The sequence below is a fragment of the Sinocyclocheilus rhinocerous genome, unplaced genomic scaffold, assembly GCF_001515625.1.
Source record: "Sinocyclocheilus rhinocerous isolate Xijiao unplaced genomic scaffold, SAMN03320098_v1.1 scaffold606, whole genome shotgun sequence".
In the NCBI taxonomy this organism is placed as follows: domain Eukaryota; kingdom Metazoa; phylum Chordata; class Actinopteri; order Cypriniformes; family Cyprinidae; genus Sinocyclocheilus; species Sinocyclocheilus rhinocerous.
Window position 1 is genome coordinate 683,488 of NW_015661919.1, and position 18,004 is coordinate 701,491.

At 37.5% G+C, this 18,004-nt stretch overlaps 1 protein-coding gene across 1 annotated transcript in view; it reads left to right on the forward strand.

Moving 5' to 3' along the window:
* The window catches only part of LOC107726890 (laminin subunit gamma-1-like), a 64,216-nt gene that overhangs the window by 32,078 nt on the left and 14,134 nt on the right, over nucleotides 1-18,004 (forward strand). The window contains exons 2-3 of the mRNA XM_016536596.1: nucleotides 12,671-12,975; nucleotides 17,593-17,723. Coding sequence (XP_016392082.1) covers nucleotides 12,671-12,975; nucleotides 17,593-17,723 — 436 coding nt within the window. The remainder of the gene's footprint in view (nucleotides 1-12,670; nucleotides 12,976-17,592; nucleotides 17,724-18,004) is intronic.

Sequence of the window (18,004 nt, forward strand, 5' to 3'; positions counted from 1 at the left end):
GCATCTGATCTGATTTCCGAAATTGGAATAGCTTTTCGATTCCCAACCCTCCTACTAAATTATTTCATTCTTGCATGCAAAAAAACCTGTATGGTGACTATGGGGCTATGTAAAAAAAATTTTGCAACTTACTAGGTTTATCGTTTGTCATTTTTTCCCGATAATGTCGATAATCGTCTGTTACCTGACTGTTGACATCGACATCGCGATACTTACGAGACATCGTCGATATTCTATAATATCGTCATATCGCCCAGCCTTAGAACGGGGTTAATTTGTACTGTTGTTATTGTTGTGTGATGAATATGTTCTTTAGATTTGTCAATAATCATTTATCTTAGTTCATTTTACTCTATAATTGCATATAATTTTCGTTGACAAAAATAACATTTTAGTTGATGATAAAACGAAACAAAGTTACTATTAAAGTTGCATATAAATGCCCTATTAAATCACAGTTGTTCCTTAGCTGGGAACCACCTATTTATATTGACTACTGCTTAGACACTTAGATACTGCTTAGACCTGTATATTTGTATGTGTCTACATGATGTCACCCTTCAGATCAGATATTTCAGTCAGACACTGGAAGACCCATACTGGTTGACCTCTGTGTACAAAAAACAGAATACAGGATGTGTGATCTATATAGGGATGGGTATCGTTAAGGTTTTAACGGTATTACTACTCTTACCGATACTGCTTATCGATTCAGTACTTTAACGGTATTCTTATCGGTACTTTTTGTTTATATATATATATATATATATATGACAAATTAAGAGTTGAATTAACATTGCTTTATATTCTGAAATGTAAAATAAATATTTAATGAAATGAATATAAAACATCAATTTGTAAATGCACCAGTGTGCAGGCATTTTTAGTGTTTTATACATAAGATAAGATACAGTAAGAACATGAACAAAGAAACAAAGTAAAACAAACTGACAAATACAATAAAACAAATATACAAATGAAATGAAATAAACAGTGCTGTCATTTTTCCATGAAGTTCTACTAACATTACTGTTCAGGTAAGTAATAGCCTACAAAAGAAATCTAAAAGTAATCAAATGTAAATGAACACTGCATAGTTTTCAGTGTATGTATTGATAGATTAATGCTTATTAAAGCTATAACGTTATTCAGATTAAGAGCAGATTTGCATTTTGATGGCCCAAGCACCAGTCTGTCACTTTAAGACAATATATTGACACACATCGGATTTTCTCCCAACTGTTCTCCTCCACTTAAGACATAAACTGTGTTTAAGTAAATACTCTCCAAGCCAGCCATTTTGACATATTTTTGTGTGTATTTGATCGATTGGACATGCACCCGAAGCTCAAAGTGTAATTTGTTTGTCCGTTATGGAGCGCGCCGCGCGCACACATTTCAGCCTAGGGCTGGACGATATGGCCAAAATTGATATCACGATATATTTCTTAATTTCGGTCGATACGATATAATTCCGATATCGATATGAACACTATTTATCTGAAATAGAAATCTTTTGTAACATTATAAATGCCTTTATCATCACTTTTGATACATTTTAAGCATCCTTGCTAAATAAAAGTATTAATTTCTATCATTTCATTTCTATCAGTCTCCCAAAAAAATAATAAAAATGATACAGAATGGTATCATAATTAAACAGGGCTTTCATGTTGCGCGTGCTGAAGCTCCTCGGCGTGGGTGCGATCTCGCGAATAGCAAAAATGCATCATAGACAAATGTTTGAAAAACAGCTGGCGACTCTGGTGAGAGAGAATTTGCAAGATAATGTATATATAACAATAATAAATGAATGTGTGTTTTATTAATTTCTCCAGTACTGATAGCAGAACCGTTAACGTCAGAGCTTATCGATACTCCGGTCTTCCATAATTTAGCCCCGGGACCGATTAAATACCAGGTTTCGGTACCCATCCCTAGATCTATAGCAGTATTGCAAATGTTTGTTGTTTGTCCCTTTTGACTTCTAGGGTGTGCAGTCAGGGTTGGGCCAATTGACCCTGTTTTACTGTGTGTTTGCCCTGGTTTCCCACAGTGTAACACACATTTGTAGCCCCATGTGATCGTAGGTGGCCATCGCTGTCAAAGCTCACAGTAGCTCATTTTGTTTTCCCATCCAGTTCCCCTGTTTGGCTGGAAGAGTGTAAAGCCAATTACTCCTGATTGGTGTGGAAATCTCTCGACTGTAATCAAATTATTTGTTTGATTCGAAATCCCTTGATGTTAAGTAAAGTCTTGAGTTGTGACAAGCTTGATTGATTTTGTAGTCTGGCTCTCAATTTAACCTTTCATTCTCCAGAAGATGCCCTCCTAAGAGATGTTTGGGTTTTGTTGTCCACAGAGCTACACCAACACGCCTTTTTGTGTCAATGCCAGCCATTAGTGATTCTCACACCAATGGTCCCATGGTCTGTCTGCTCTGTAACGAGTCAGGGGGCCTCAGGCATTAAACTCAATCATTACTTCCCATCCTCCTCTCTGTTTTTCATCCTCCCCCCTTCCTGCCTCCTCCACACTGCCCGGAGTTTAGTTGATTAGTTGATTTAATTATAAAATATCAAATAGGTTGTGCGATTATTGTCTTAAAAAATTCCCCATGTTTTCCGTGTTGATGCGGTGGTGACGCGTTCATGTAAGCAGAGGGTGGCTCTGCCAATAACGCACCTAAAAGCTGTCAAAGACAATTTACATCTGTTCAAAATCACGCATTTAAAAAACAAAAAACAAAAACACTTTGCCACTGTTCGAGTGTTGTACGGAGAGACCCCGCTCGCGCGCGCGCGCGCGTGTGTGTGTGACACTCGCGCTTTCTCTTTCCTTATGTGTGTATGTGCACACATCCTCGTACCTCACCGCTCCAAACCATAGCTCCAAACTTAATCCGGGAAAGGTGAACATTCCTGCATCATAACTTGGACTGAAAGATGAATGTGTAGAAAGCGAGCATGTCTCCGAAAACCTTGTTGAGCTGCAGGTTTATGCATGCATTTTTTATTAATTTTTTTATTTTATTTTTTACAGAAATTATGTTTTGATTATATTTTTGATTATTGAGCTGCAGGTTTAGGCTGCATTTTTTTCATTTATAGGGATTTGTTTTTTTACAGAAAATAATTTATTTATGTTCTGATTATTGTTGAGCTGCAGGTTTAGGCTCACTTAAGTGACTGCATTTAATTAAGAAGAATTTAATTATTTATTCTAATTATTTAGCCTGACATGTTTACTGTTCCAAAATGTTCTATATGTTTCTTAAAAATAAAATGTGTTCAGTGGAAAAAAAAGTTGTTTTTTTACCCAGACATTTAAAAATAACATATTTTAGAGCTGTAATCGCAATACCGTGAAACCGTGATATTTTTTTTATCTAAGGTTATCATACCGTCAGAATCTCATACCGGCCTAAATGGGTCTCATCAGTATGAATTCATGAGGTTTTAACTCATAAGTCCACAAACTTGAGGACCTTGTAGATCTTGTGGAAAATAAATTGTCATTATTGGAATGGAAAATGCCTATTATGAAGTTTGTTGTAACATTTGACTGTCTAATCTACTATTACTAATACTAATCTGCTCTGTCTAATCTAGTTTTATTAAATCCTCTGAAAATCAAATCTTTATTTCTTTCAAGTTTAAAAAGAATTAAATCAGATTTTTAAAAAAAATCAGAAACAGGTTTGTGTTGCCTGAATTTGATAAGTATCTTCAGCACAGTTTGCAGTGCAGGCTGCAATATTAATAATATTACTTTTTTGTCTCTTAGAAATGTACATTTAACAGTAGCTTGAGTTGACAGTTGTAGTTAGGATCCAGATGTAAATTCATCTTCATTATCAAAAACAGTAACATCTTGTAACAACCTAATTTTTATATTGTGAAATTTAATTATTCTGACTGATGAGTTTTATAAAAAATGAACCATTAATCTATAGTAGCAATAGCATACATTTAGATCATAATAATCACAGTTAAAACCACATGTATAGCACCTCAATACCATGGTAAAATTATAACTGTTTGGTTTCTAGGTATTTGTATGAAAACAGTAGTCTAAAAACATTTAGTATAAATGCACAAATGCTATAGCTTATTACTGTAATTATATTTCATTACATTTAATGCATGTCTACATTAATAATATAATAAAATTTGATATGAATATCCCACATTTTCGACACAATTCCATGGTGCAGTTAGTGTTTCTACAGTAAATCCATGGTAAATTAATGGCGATTTGTAGATTGAAGAATAGCCTTCTGACTGTCTTTATATCGAACATTTAATGAACTCTTGTTATCCTTTTGAGGAAAATTCTATCACTATTATTATCATTATTGGTTTATCACCCAGCTCTACTTATCCTATAGAGCAGCTCTGCCAACATATAGCCAATATGTATCACATTATTTAATTGATATAATATTTATTAAAATGATTAGATTTTTAGATAGCAACTTAGTGATTTTGTAATCCTATTATGGCTTTTTCTTTAATAAAGAAATGGTTATAAACATGAATAAAAATGAAGTAAACAGTGGGAGATCCTGTGCATCTGCACTCGGGTGCTGGCTTCTCAGCAATGTCAAAATAAAAGTCCTAATTACGATATTTACTGGCCAAACGGAGAAAAAAAAAACTCAGCAGATGCAATAATTTAAAAGTACTGTTGAACACTAATAATGACTAGAGACACAATTTGCGCTCCATTCTCCAAGTTTTGCATTATCAGTTCAGATGCTCTCTGATTGATTTCATAAAGGGCTCTCAGCTCGACTGTATTTTACCGCATTCCTCAGATTCCTCTATTGTAATGCAATGCATGCCACCCTCCTTCACTCCACCCACCTGCTGAAAAATCAGTAGTATAAAATGGTCAGTTCCAGTACTGATTGCTGATTGGTTTCTATGTACATTCTCTCTCCCTTCCTCACAAACTCATTCTCTCACCGTTTTCTCCATATGAACTGTCATGGGTAACAGAAAGGGAGGTGTCTGTGTTACTTGGGATGTAGGTTAAATTGAGCCTACCTGTTGCTGGGAAACCATGTTTTTACATGTCTAATGTGCAAAGGTTTTTCTGAAGTCTTGGAATTTACTTAAAGTTCACTGGTTAGAATTAGAAGATTGAGCTATAAATGTTAGATCAACAAGTGTTAGAGTTCTCAGATAAGTATGGTTATTTAACAGGGTCATATGATGTTGCTAAAAATAACATTATTTTGTGTATTTGGTGTAATGAAATGTGTTTATGTAGTTTAAGGTTCAAAAAACACATTATTTTCCACATACTGTACATTATTGTTTCTCCTCTATGCCCCGCCTTTCTGAAACGCGTCGATTTTTACAAAGCTCATCGGCTGAAAAACGAGGTGTACTCTGATTGGCCAGCTTATCCAGTGTGTTGTGATTGGCTGAATACCTCAAGCGTGTGATGGAAATGTTACGCCCCTTACCATATGATGCCGTGTCCCGGCGCGACGAGACAAACACAATAAAACCCATTACAAACTAGGCATTTGTTGCATCCAGTGGGGACATAATTACTGATTATAATGACTTACTCACACAGCACCCCCTAATCCTTCTAGTTCCCCCTCTAGGGTCTCCCGCTCTCTTTTTCTCTCTTTCTCTCTTTCTTGGGCACCTCAGGCTATGTTTGAGAGGTTTGGAAGAATGCTGAAGGAATGCAGAGAGAGGTCCAAGCTTACGGTTACCTCACCCTACAGAACTGTCTTTCTCCTTGAACAGGTAGAAGTAGAAATAGTCAAATAGTAACAAATATTTATTATATTATACTATAATAACAAATAGTCATTGTTTTTTAAAAGCTGGATATGATTTGATTTATTTTGTTTTGTTTGCAGCAAATCTGGGTTCTTTATTATTATTATTATTACATTTTAAATTATTTTTTTATTTACTTATTTTTGTTGAGTAAAAAATGAATACTGTTCCAGAAAAAATGTATTTGAGATGAATGTTGTGCAATGGTCATAATTACAGAGGACTGTTGTGAACTGTCCAACGCCTTCCTTCAGCCCCACCAAAAGAGGCAGGCCTGAACATACAGGGTGTAACTCAAATCCAATTTCTGTTCTCGTGGGGAATGTCAAAAACAGAGCAAATGGTTTTTCCGCACCATAAATTTCTCTCTACAAAAATGTCCACCACATGACATTTCAGTATGGCTTCTAATCAATTTAGCCATGATTATAAACATTCACACAGCAGTAAACTCACAACAGTAAAGCTTTCAGAGTTGTTTAGATAACGCAACCACTTATTCAGAGTTTTACTCCGTCTTGTAAACAGCTTTGTGAATTACTGTCGTCCCCTACGAGCCAGTCAGCCTGGGGCCCGAGACTCCATTTGCTGCTTTGTTGAATGAATGCATCTTTCTTTTGTTTTAACAGAGCTGTAGCTCAATTGTCATAGGTCTTTATCACCTCAAACATCTCCAATAGGGCTTGAAGGTAAGCTGAAAGGTGTGAATTCATAGCGTGGCCTTTGGCAAAGTACTCCCCCATTTTTTTTTTTTTTTTCCCAAACCCAGGAATGTCGATCCTGAATGGAATCCCTGATTGCAAAGATCTGGATCTCACCTTTGAAACTTATGAATGGGCAGAGCTCCCCCCACACAATGAGACCTGCGCATTAGTGTTTCGTTTGTGATTCATGGTTATTTGGTGTTTTGTTTTAAGAGGATTTAATTGGGGCCATGTGACAGTTGCATACCAACAAGACTGACCATGTTAATGTGATGTGATTTTCAGAGCCGAGCCTCTTGGCAGTGCCTCCTTTTGAAAGGAGTCTAGTCAACGGCCTCTCCATTTCAAAAGGCTTTTCAGTTTAGTAATTTCCCCCATAAAACTTGGATTTACCTTCAGCACACAAATTAAATGCGGTTGACACTTTTAAGGGCTAAATCTTTTGCCCTCCGCCTTGCCAAGCAAGCACGCACAAGTCCTTTAAGAGCAAGCCGCTCTTCTTCATTAGACAGGCATTCCTATCAAAGATATTGTTTTAGTTTTTGTGTTTTCTTTACACTCTAATCAGAGGCTGGCCACCGTGTTTAAGGAGGCACTACTAAGCAGCCATTGAAAACTCTAATGGGAGTGAAAACTCAAGGATGTAGAGTATCTCCTGACATATTTTTTTTGTTTTACCCTCAGTTCCTGAATTTAGTCTTTCTCTCAGGGCCGATGTGTTCCCATCTCAAGGCTCTGTCTTCCCCCCCTCTCCGGTCACTCTCTCCTCACGCCTGGTTTAAAGTGGATTTATGGTGGTCTCTTTAGACAGCTGCTGCCTTTCTTCACTCATTTTTCAGTGTCGTTCTGAAATGTTATGATATATAGCGCCACAAGCACAATGCACATTTGTCTGTGGTGCTGGTTTAAAATTCAAGACGTAGGTCTAAAACATAAAGAATGTGATTCAGCTTGGACTTTAGAAGGATGTTTAGAAGGACAGAATGTTGAACAAAGTTTATTTATTCCAGGGGGAGGGAGTTGCAGTTTTGCAGCAGCTAAAATGCTTTAACACTGTGAGAAGTAAAAATTGAAATGCAAGGGTAGTTACATTAAATATTATGTTAAACGTTTGAAGTTTGGTTGCATTTATTTGATCAACAATAGAGTAAAAACAATAATATTGTGAAATATTTTTACAACTGTTTTCTGTTTTAATACATTTTAAAATGTAATTTATTCCTGTCTTGACAGTTGAATTTTCAGCAGCCGTTACTCCAGTCTTCAATGTCACACAATCCTTCAGAAATCATTCTAATATGCTGTTTTGCTGCTGAATATTTTTTGTAGAAATCATGATTACTTTTTTCAGGATTCTTTGATGAATAGATTTTTTTTTTGTAACAATGTAAAAGTCTTTAATGCCACTTCTGATCAATTTAATGTATCCTTGCTGAATAAAAGTAGAAATTTCCTGAAAAAAGCTTACTGAATAGAATGAAATAGTGGGTTAGCAAGGCCTGTGTTTTTATGGTTTACACACAAGCCTCAGCATGTTGCCTGAGCCCTTCTCTCATCTTTCATAATGACCAGTTAAGCCAGACTGAACCGCACAGTGCTGTTTCATGAACTTAATGCCATACATTTATATCTTCCCTTTTCCCCCCTTTTATAATGCCAGTAAAGTCTTTTGCACCAAGACCCATGATCTTTTGATGACAGATGCAGGTGATGAGAATGACATTTTGAGTTCTGAACCGTACAGTATGTTTTTAATAGCACAATGACCTCTTATCACAAAAAACCATGGTAAATGCTTCATGATATAATGTGGCTTAATGTATTTTTCTTTTACTCATCCTTGCGCCTCATTATGTACTTGTTTATGGCAGCAGTTTTTGCTCAACCAAGATGAATCTCTCATGTGTGCCTTGCATTGTTTGATTTCGTGACAAGTTTCATCAAATATGTCTCTCCCCCCATGGTCTTGGATGTTATCTTCTGTGTTTTATCTCTTTCTCTTAGTGTTTCTATCCTGTCCCCTTGCTTTTGATCATTTACAGATGTTCCTTCTCTCTCTCTTTCAATCTCTCTTGCGGTCTGCTTGACCCCCTTCCACACTTGGCATCACTATATGCGGAAGCACATTCCAGTCAGTTCAACCACCCCCCTCCCGCTTCGACGACTGCTGTCCTTGTCACACAGTCTCAGTTCTGATTACAGGTATGAGACATAGAGAAATTGCATCCTAATGAGTCTGTTTACAGCAAAGGCTCGGTACCAAAGGCTGGTAACCACCAGAGATATTGTGAAATTGAACAAGGCACATAAACCCAGATCACCCCAAAGGGTGTTGTCCTTATGATAAGTGTTCTAACTCATCCCAGTGTGACAAGTTGTCCGTACTAAATGCAAAATCAGAAGTTATTTGATGTTTTATAGTTCTGGAGCAAGATTTTGGACCAATGAGATCTCACAGAGGGTGTGGCTACATAAGGCTGCAGCTGGTTAGGACACTTTGTAAGGAAGAAAACAATTTCTATTTGGTGAAGATATGACTGCATGTGTCTGTGTGAGTGTGTACAGGACAGATTGTGAAAGGCAGGAAGTGGAATAGAATGTCCCTGTCTGATAACTTGAAAGCTAAGCCTGATATTTGCAGAGATGTTGATGGTGGATAATGATAGACAGTTTGATCTGAGTGGCACGGAAATTTACGGTTTTGTTTCTTCCATTCTCTATCTATTCAACCTCACAATGAGGAGCCCCACAGTTTTTATCATCAATACCCTGATTGTTCTGGAAGGAGTGGTGGAATTTCTCTTGTTCTTCTGCTCAGGGCGGTCCTGAATTTGAAGGGCTTGGTTAAACCCATGTACTTCATTCATTCAACACTCTTCATGGATTTCTCACAGCTTCTTCACGAGTGAAATAATGTGGCAGCTTTTTTATTGTATTATTTACACGCACTTAAATTAGGAATATACTATGGGATACAAACAAATATCTGAAACTTTTGGGAAAATTGTGACTTTTTTTCATTTAAACTGGATAAGAACAACAAAAAAAAGTAACTATAAAAATTGTTAAATAAAAACTATATGAAATAAAAATTTGAATATAATATATATTATAAAATGAAATTAAATATATTGTTTTGATTTAAAAAAAACGTTCACTGGCGCCGCTGTATTTATGGCTTACAGTCGAGTTCATATCTGCATTCAGTGGCAGCAGTAATGAATAAGTGATTAGGCACAGAGGAATTTCCCATGAATGTGATGATAATAGAGCCCTTCAGTTTGCCGCCATATAATGACAATGACATATTGACATATTGACATATAATGTTTCATTGCGCCTGACCTGCAGTCAATTACGATGTGATCAAGAGACAAATTAAGGTAAAATCATGGCTTGAAAACATCTGGATAAGGGTTATGAGTAAGAGTAAGCTGTCCACCAAGAGAGGAGCAGAATTTGAAAGGCCCATAAGAAATATGGACATGTATTGGATAAAACTCTTGCTGGAAAATACCTTTGACTCGCTGTCTGAATTTGTATCTGGGAATTTTCCCGTGTGCATGCATGGGAATATTGTCTTATTTCATGAGTGTGACCGTCATCATTTTCACTCTTTTGCAAGAGCCAGTGCAGTGATTTTGTAAAAGCCAATGCAGTCTTGTTTTGTTGTTTCTGGTCACTCTTAAAGTGATGATTCACCAAAACATTCAAAATCTGTCATTTACTCACCCTCATGTTCCAAATCCATTTAACTTTAGTTATGTAGAACACAAAAGATGTTTTTGCTCATACAATGAAGGTCAATGGGGTCCAAAACAATTGCCATTGTATGGACAAAAATATATTTTTCTAAATATCTTCTTTTGTGTTCCACATAAGAAAAGGTCATACAGGTTTGGAACAACATGTGGGTGTGTAAATGATGACAGAATGTTCATTTTTTAAGCTCTTTTTTGTTGTATCTGTAGAGGAAGTGCAAGTTCACTGAAAAAATGGGGTGAGCAGTAGCTCATTAGCATTTAAAGAGACACGCACTGAAAAGATCGCTGTGAACAGAGCAGTTTTTGACAAGGTAAAAAGAGTGACGTTTTACACCACCATTGAAGAATTGTATCCAAAGTATGTTGCAGACATTTCATGAAGACCCTAAAGAATCATAATAACTTGTGGAAAATGGGCATCCGATGTCCCCTTTCATACTTTTTGGATCGTGACAGCTAGCTATTTTTTGGTGAATGAACCTTTGAAGTCTTTGATTCACCTTTTGAGTCATTGTCAACTTTTGTTAAGCACTACGTGAGGCATTTTCAACTCATTCACTGACAGAAAAGCAGAAAGCTCACGCCCTATTGTAAAAATCTCTCTCACTTCTGTTGAACTTTGACCATGACAGCATGATGTGTGCAGGGGGCTCCGAAAAGTCAGCAAGTTCATTTTCATGTTAACAGCCTTAATACCCTCAGACTGCTGCAAGGTCATTGCTTTAAATCAGTCCCTGCTTTAGCTGCAGTTTAACTTTTTGATGCAATCTCTCAGTGTATTTACTTAACATACATTGTCCCTAGTTTTTGCGGATTTGTTTGGAGAGCAAATTCTTTGCTAAAGCAAACATTGGCCCCCCTGTGGCCCTGTTGAAAGATGGTGTCATTTTCTTCACACTAAATAAATGATGTCTCTCCATACCATTTCCATTTGGCCCCTGGTTGCAGTTTCTCCCAAACACACATAGCTTGCTCAGACATGCAAAAATATGTTTTTACACGCTCCATATAATTGCTGGAAGACCTCGCAAAGCTGCTGAAATCCAGACTAGCACAAAAAACTAAGCTTCTTGTAAAAAAAAAAAAGTGTGAGATTATGCTCGTCTTTTTACAAGACAATGTTTTATTGCATGTTATGCGTTAAATAGTGAAAAGAAGGATTTCAGGCTGGTTGATGATGAAATGATTACAATTGTGGCAGAGTTTAAAAGAAGAGATTAAAAAGAGAGATTTAAAAAGAAAAAAAAAAAACTAGTTTAAAACAAGTGCCAAGTTCTGAAACTGAAAGGTAGTGTATATGGTGTAACCGTCAAATAAAACATTTTTTTTCTTTTTTTTAAAATTTTGAATACATATTATTTTTAAAAATTATCTTTTAAAGTGTTTTTAAGCTAAAAAAATATCATCATACTTTGAATAAATAATACACCAAAAATATTATGTCACAATCATTTGAAAATTGGGATGTCCCCCGCATATTTCTAAGGTGGTTACATCCCTAATTATTTCAGCAGCTAGAGGGAAAAAATTAGCAGAACAATGGAAATTTGAGGGCACGGATTTGCAGATCTTATCAGACAGGAAGGAGCTCTTAGGCATTTTCAGTGGAACAAGGTTATGTTTGCAAGGCGTTATGCCAGCTGTGTATAATATCAGGCTTTTCTGCTTAACCTTGATCCCTTTTTCAGTGCAATCTTTCAGATATGTGTGCATGATTGGCACCTGCAGTGCTGACTTATGGTGCTTTTCCACTGCATGGTACGGCACGGTACGGCTCGGTACGGTTCACTTTTGGGGGGTTTTCCACTGGGTACAGTACCTGGTACCTGGTACTTTTTTTAGTACCACCTCGGTTGGGGTTCCAGGCGTCCTTGAATCCAGCTCTATCTGCTAGTGGGCCGTACCGAAGCACAGATTGTTTAGAAAAGAAAGTGTATGGTATCCAGTAGGGATATGCCGGTATCAAATTTTCATGTTGCGATTAATTGCTAATGCTTTTCCAGTCATCATCTTCTTTATCTGAACTCTGTTCTACCTTTAGTTTGCAGACACTACTACCAGTCTATCTGTGTGATATCTGCCTTGCATTCTCTGTACATTATAGAGCACATATCACTAATCTCACTTCTGTGTTTACCTAAATATATGCTGCATATCCTCACCATACCTGATCATATGTTTATCTGTAACTTTCCCATGCAATGCAGTGGACTCTGCACCCCAACTATTTAAAATTGGCTGTATTTCCCATTTAAATATTAGGACTGGTAAAGATCCGTCCATCTCCGTTTTAGTGCTTTATGGTGTTAAATTTGAGCGTTTTCAATGTGTTTTGAAGGAATGAAGATTAAACTGCAGTATTCAGTGCCTTATATTGCCTTCTCTCTTCTTCTAGGCAAGGCTTTCGACATCACCTATGTGCGTCTGAAGTTTCACACCAGTCGTCCTGAGAGCTTTACCATCTACAAGCGCACTAGTGAAGACGGGCCCTGGATTCCCTACCAGTACTACAGCGGCTCCTGCGAGAAGACCTACAGCAAGATCAACCGCAACTTCATCCGCACTGGTGAGGACGAGCAGCAGACTCTGTGCACAGATGAGTTTAGCGACATCTCTCCGCTCACCGGAGGAAACGTAGCCTTCTCCACACTCGAGGGCCGACCCAGCGCATATAATTTCGACAACAGCCCTGTACTGCAGGTAAACGAGTCTCCTGTCTTTTTTTTGATCTCTCACTCACCCTCCCTTGATTGCTCGAACTCATTCATGAAGTCAAAAGCGTTCACATCAGTCACAGTCTCAGACATAACAAAGTCATTAGTGGGAATCGAAAACGCCGTTTCCAGGTGTGTGGTTGTGTTATAATATGTGATTGCAGCCAAGTTACTTTTCCAAGATTTTTCTGTCCAGATTGTGTAACATTCCACAGCCTCAAACAAACAGCTCGTCATTTAGAAGTGTTTGCATGTGAGAGATAATAGTATTTGCAAAATATAACAATAAAACTTTAACACACTCTCTACGTTTAAAAAATAAAAATGAGAAGAGTTCTAAACTAATGCGCTGTCTTCTGTATCTATAACGCACACACATGCTCAGTCACTCACACTGATCACGCTGCGGCCGCACTCAGATATTCAGGAACAAACTTTTTAGCGCTGCCCTGCAATTTTATCAACTAAATAGCTTAATCGCTCAAGAGCTACATTATCTTTCTCAACAAGGAGCTGGTAACATCGTTGTTTCTACTCTCTGTGTCGTAAATGAACAGTTGATGAATTACACTTTTCTGAGAATAGAATATTGAAGTGGAGATCGCTAAACTGCAAATTTACCGGTGTTTTCAGAAAGCCAGCACTTTTATCCACAGTGGAGAGAGAGCGCGCGTGCACACATGGTTGCCAGGTTGACAAAGATAAGTAGCACACTTAGCAGATATTTCCGTATTGCGCAAGTGGGAAGCTCCGTTTCGGGGATTGTCTCTTTATATCAGGCAACCCAGTTGTGTTCCTCTGTCTGCAGATTAAACCTTGTTGTAGCCTATATATTATGCTCTATTCATTATTTTTTAGAAACCTCACACTTTTCTGTTCCTCTGCGGCCAGATTAAACCTTGTTGTAGCCTATATATTATGCTCTATTCATTTTTTTTTTTTTTAGAAACCTCGCACTTTTCTACTCAATTTTAAACGGTGTTCTTGTATTCAAATTAAGCGTGGTCCACTGCTGCACACGTGTCACAATATCGATACAGGGCCAGCTGTATCGATACTCGTATCGTCAAATCTCTGTGACGATGACGATACATCGTCGTATCGATGTATTGAACACAGCACTAGTAAATAGTAATACATTTTAAAGAAATCTCTTATGCTCACCAAGGCTGCATTTGTCTGATCAAAAAAACCCGTAATATTGTGAAATGTTATTACAGTTTAAAATATCTCTTTGTATTTTAAAATTTGATTTATTCTTAGCTGAATTTTCAGCAGCTATTCACTCTTCAGTACCACATGATCTTTCAAAAATCATTCTAATATGCTGATTCGTTGCTTAAGAAACATTTCTTATCACAGTTGAAAATGGTTTTATTGGGTTTTTTTTGTGAAAACTCTAAAAATCTTTACCGTCACTTTTGATCAATTCAGTGCATCCTTAAAAAGTTTTTTAATTTAATTTAAAGAAAATCTTGCTGAGCCCAAACGTTTTATTGGTGCTATACTTTTATTTATTTTATTTTTTGTATTTTATTTATTGCTGAGCACCATTATTTTGTTGCTTCATAAAAGCATGAATTTTATTGTTAAATAGGTTTACGACATGTTTCTGCCCATTACACACCACAGAATTACTGTAATGCAGAAATCCTACTGTTACATTGTTTCATTTCATCCGGAACTTGATATATTTCCCGAGACCACAACCACAGACAAAAAAAAAAACATTTTTCAGACTAATTAGCTGAATAAGAGGCAGACGCTCAACCCAATGTGAGCTGAGTCAGTCCTTCCGTGTGCTGACTATGGAATTTGTTGTCAGGCAGAGAAAGCGGTCTGTATGCCGAGCCAAAACAAGATGCTGCCGTGGTTACGGGGAGGCGAAAAGAGGTTAAGCGTGTGAGATATGAGCAGGAGTGGGTGGACAGCAGATAATGTATGGCTGAATTGATGCATGGAAGCATGCAGGCAGGCTGGTTGGTGTGTGTTTGTGAGACCCGTGATGCTCTGTCCAGGTGCTACGTCGCCTCCCGCTCACTCAGCACAGCCAACAGTTGCAACATGTTACTAGGTGACACCCCCAGATTTCCCACCCCGTTCTGATTGTGCTTGGCAGTGCACAGACACAGCTGGAAAAGAGTGCATGTGCAAGTGATGGACAACGTGCAGCATACATGCAAGAGCTGGAACACTGGGGTCTGATAATTATTTTTATCAGTTTTTTTCACCATGTGCTTTCATATGTTGAAAATTCAAGTCGGTCCACATGGTTTCTAATTTACAAAACATCATTTAAAGGTCCCATATTGTCAAAACATTTTTCAAAGCTTTTTTCACGATTACTGAGGTATAGGGGCTATTTAACTACCATATAAGTTTCAAAACAGTCAGTCCACAGTAAAATGCACACAGCCTGCTTAAAGTTCTAGCTATTTTTCACGAACTGTTGTGACTTCCGTAAAAAGTTGACGTCAGAACTACACAGTCACCGCCTACAGTCACTGCCTTCAGTCACCGCCTTCAGTCACCACCCCGAGCACCGCCCACAGTCCCACTCTCCTTTTGCCAAACCCCCAGACAACATCACATCCATGCTTGTAGCACCTGGCACCTGGCACCTGACGTCAGTTTTTGTAGATATGATGCGTCCTTTTGATTATTTTGGGAGCTCTTTAGCACATCATTGGATGGCCTACTTGATTAGTATTCACGTTTATATATTTATATTCTGTACCACCAAACAAATGCTTCATGTGTCTCCTAATTTTGACAAAATGAAGCCGTATTATTATGGTAAACATTTGTTTTTATTTGTATTTATTTTTGTATAACGTTGTTTTTCATATGTAACGTTACCTTTACCAAATGTACAATTTTAGCCCTGTCGCCAGATACTTCCATATCAGACATCTCATATGGCATAAAGCTATTAATACCAAAGCCCCAAACTCTTTTTGATCTGGATCTGTTTCTGTGGGTTTTATATGACTGTCATGCCGGCTCCGTTATAGAAGCGTGTGTTGAGTGAAGATGACTAGGTTTGTTTGTGGACTTTTGAAAATGATCCACAACAAACTGGCTTCACTCATCATCTGTCATTAATATCATTAGTTGATAATTAGCTGTTAGTTTTATATGTTCTCTTTTTTTGTTTCCAAGCGGTGCTAATGGTTAGATCTGGTTGTATCACATTTCTTGGGGGCTGAAAAGGGTTAAAGTGAAGGTGCACTCAAATGTGAAAATCCTGTCATCATCATTTTGCTTAAAACACATGATGTAAGTTTTCCACGAAACACAATAGGAGTCCTGTTTGCTCTTTTCCAGACATTGAAAGCGGATGGTGACTACAACTGTCAAGCTCAAAAAATGGCATTATGAAGTAGTGCAAACATTTTACATGCTATATTCAGACTCTACTAAGACCATCCTTGCAGAATTTAGTCTAAATGATCTGTTTTATCATTTTAGTTCTGAGTAACTTTTGCTTTTAATCACGAGTTACGTGATGTGAAGCTGTTTCTGCTCAGATGGCAGATTTATTTCTGCAATTCCTCCAAATATGAAGTTCAAGAAAATAGTCTGATGACAGAGCTTTTATTTTAAGTGTGTACTGCTGTAATGTATTTTTAAATCTTTTAAAAATGGATTATTATAAAATATATAATGTATTTATTTTAATAGTAATTTAGAAACACTATAAATATAGAACATTTAACTTTAAGTTACAGCTAAATTGATGCTACAGATAAAATAATGTTATGAAAAATAAAATTGAGATATACAGTAATAGTGACATATAATTACTCACACCTTGACAGAAGATTTGGATTACACTGCCCATCCCTAAACTATAGTATGGCTTTGTATAGCTTTGATCATTAGTGCTAATCCTCATATTTCATTGTGATAAATCTGTGTTTATGTAACATGTTTCTCTAGGGGAAGAGAACTGTGGTATTTTTGGCTGTCTTCCCAAACAGGAACATGCTCTGGATCACGGCTGTCAGCTATGGATAAGGTGTCAGAATGACATAATGGGGTCCTATTATGCTTTTTCACTTTTTTAATTTTAGTCAGTGTGTATGTTTGGGCATAAAAAAGATCTAGAAAGTTACAAATCTCAAAGTCAACTCCAAAAGCAGGACGTTTCCTCCTCAGTTCCAGCAGGGGTTTAGTGGACTGAAAATGTTCACCGTTGTTGGATGGTTGCCTGGCTTCACTTTGACCACCCCGTGTTATTCTGTCAGCCCTGCTTGTAAAATAAAAACGTTTATAGTGAAACTAGAGGAAAACGCTTACGAAGCTTTTAGAAAAAGGACTAAAGTCTTGGTCTGAGTCATGTTTTCGTTGGTTCCTGAGATTGTTCACATTGGCACTCCCAGCAAGTACTGTGCGGCATCATTCTAAATGACATTTACATGCTAAACGTCACACTGGTGTTTTTCTCTTCCCATGAAACCTTTCTGCAGACATTACAGTGCCTCAACGTGACTCCGGCAGGTTTTGTTTAGAATAGAAGCCTGAGGATGTATTTTCTTTCGACATCTGCACACAGAACAGATGGGAAGAATTCATTTGTAATTATGTTTCTCTCTATCAGAATTGGGTGACTGCCACGGACATCAGAGTGACCCTGAACAGATTAAACACTTTCGGAGATGAAGTTTTCAACGATCCCAAAGTTCTCAAATCCTACTACTACGCTATCTCTGACTTCGCTGTGGGAGGAAGGTACGTTTTCACTCTGTTGCTTCACTCTCCAGCGTTAATATGTCAGTATATAGTTTAATGAAGCATTCACATATGTTCCTTGTATTTAGACCATGGATATAGAGACCTGCACTCCCGCGGGAGTACCGCGGGACCCAACGCAACATGGTGCGCGCGGGACAACTCTTGATGGGCGGGTGCGGGTGCGGGCGGGAAGAGACTCGTGTGTGTGCGGGACGCGGAAGAATAAAATGATTCGCGGGACTCCCGCAAAATAGAAATGATCTAAACATAAAGTGTCT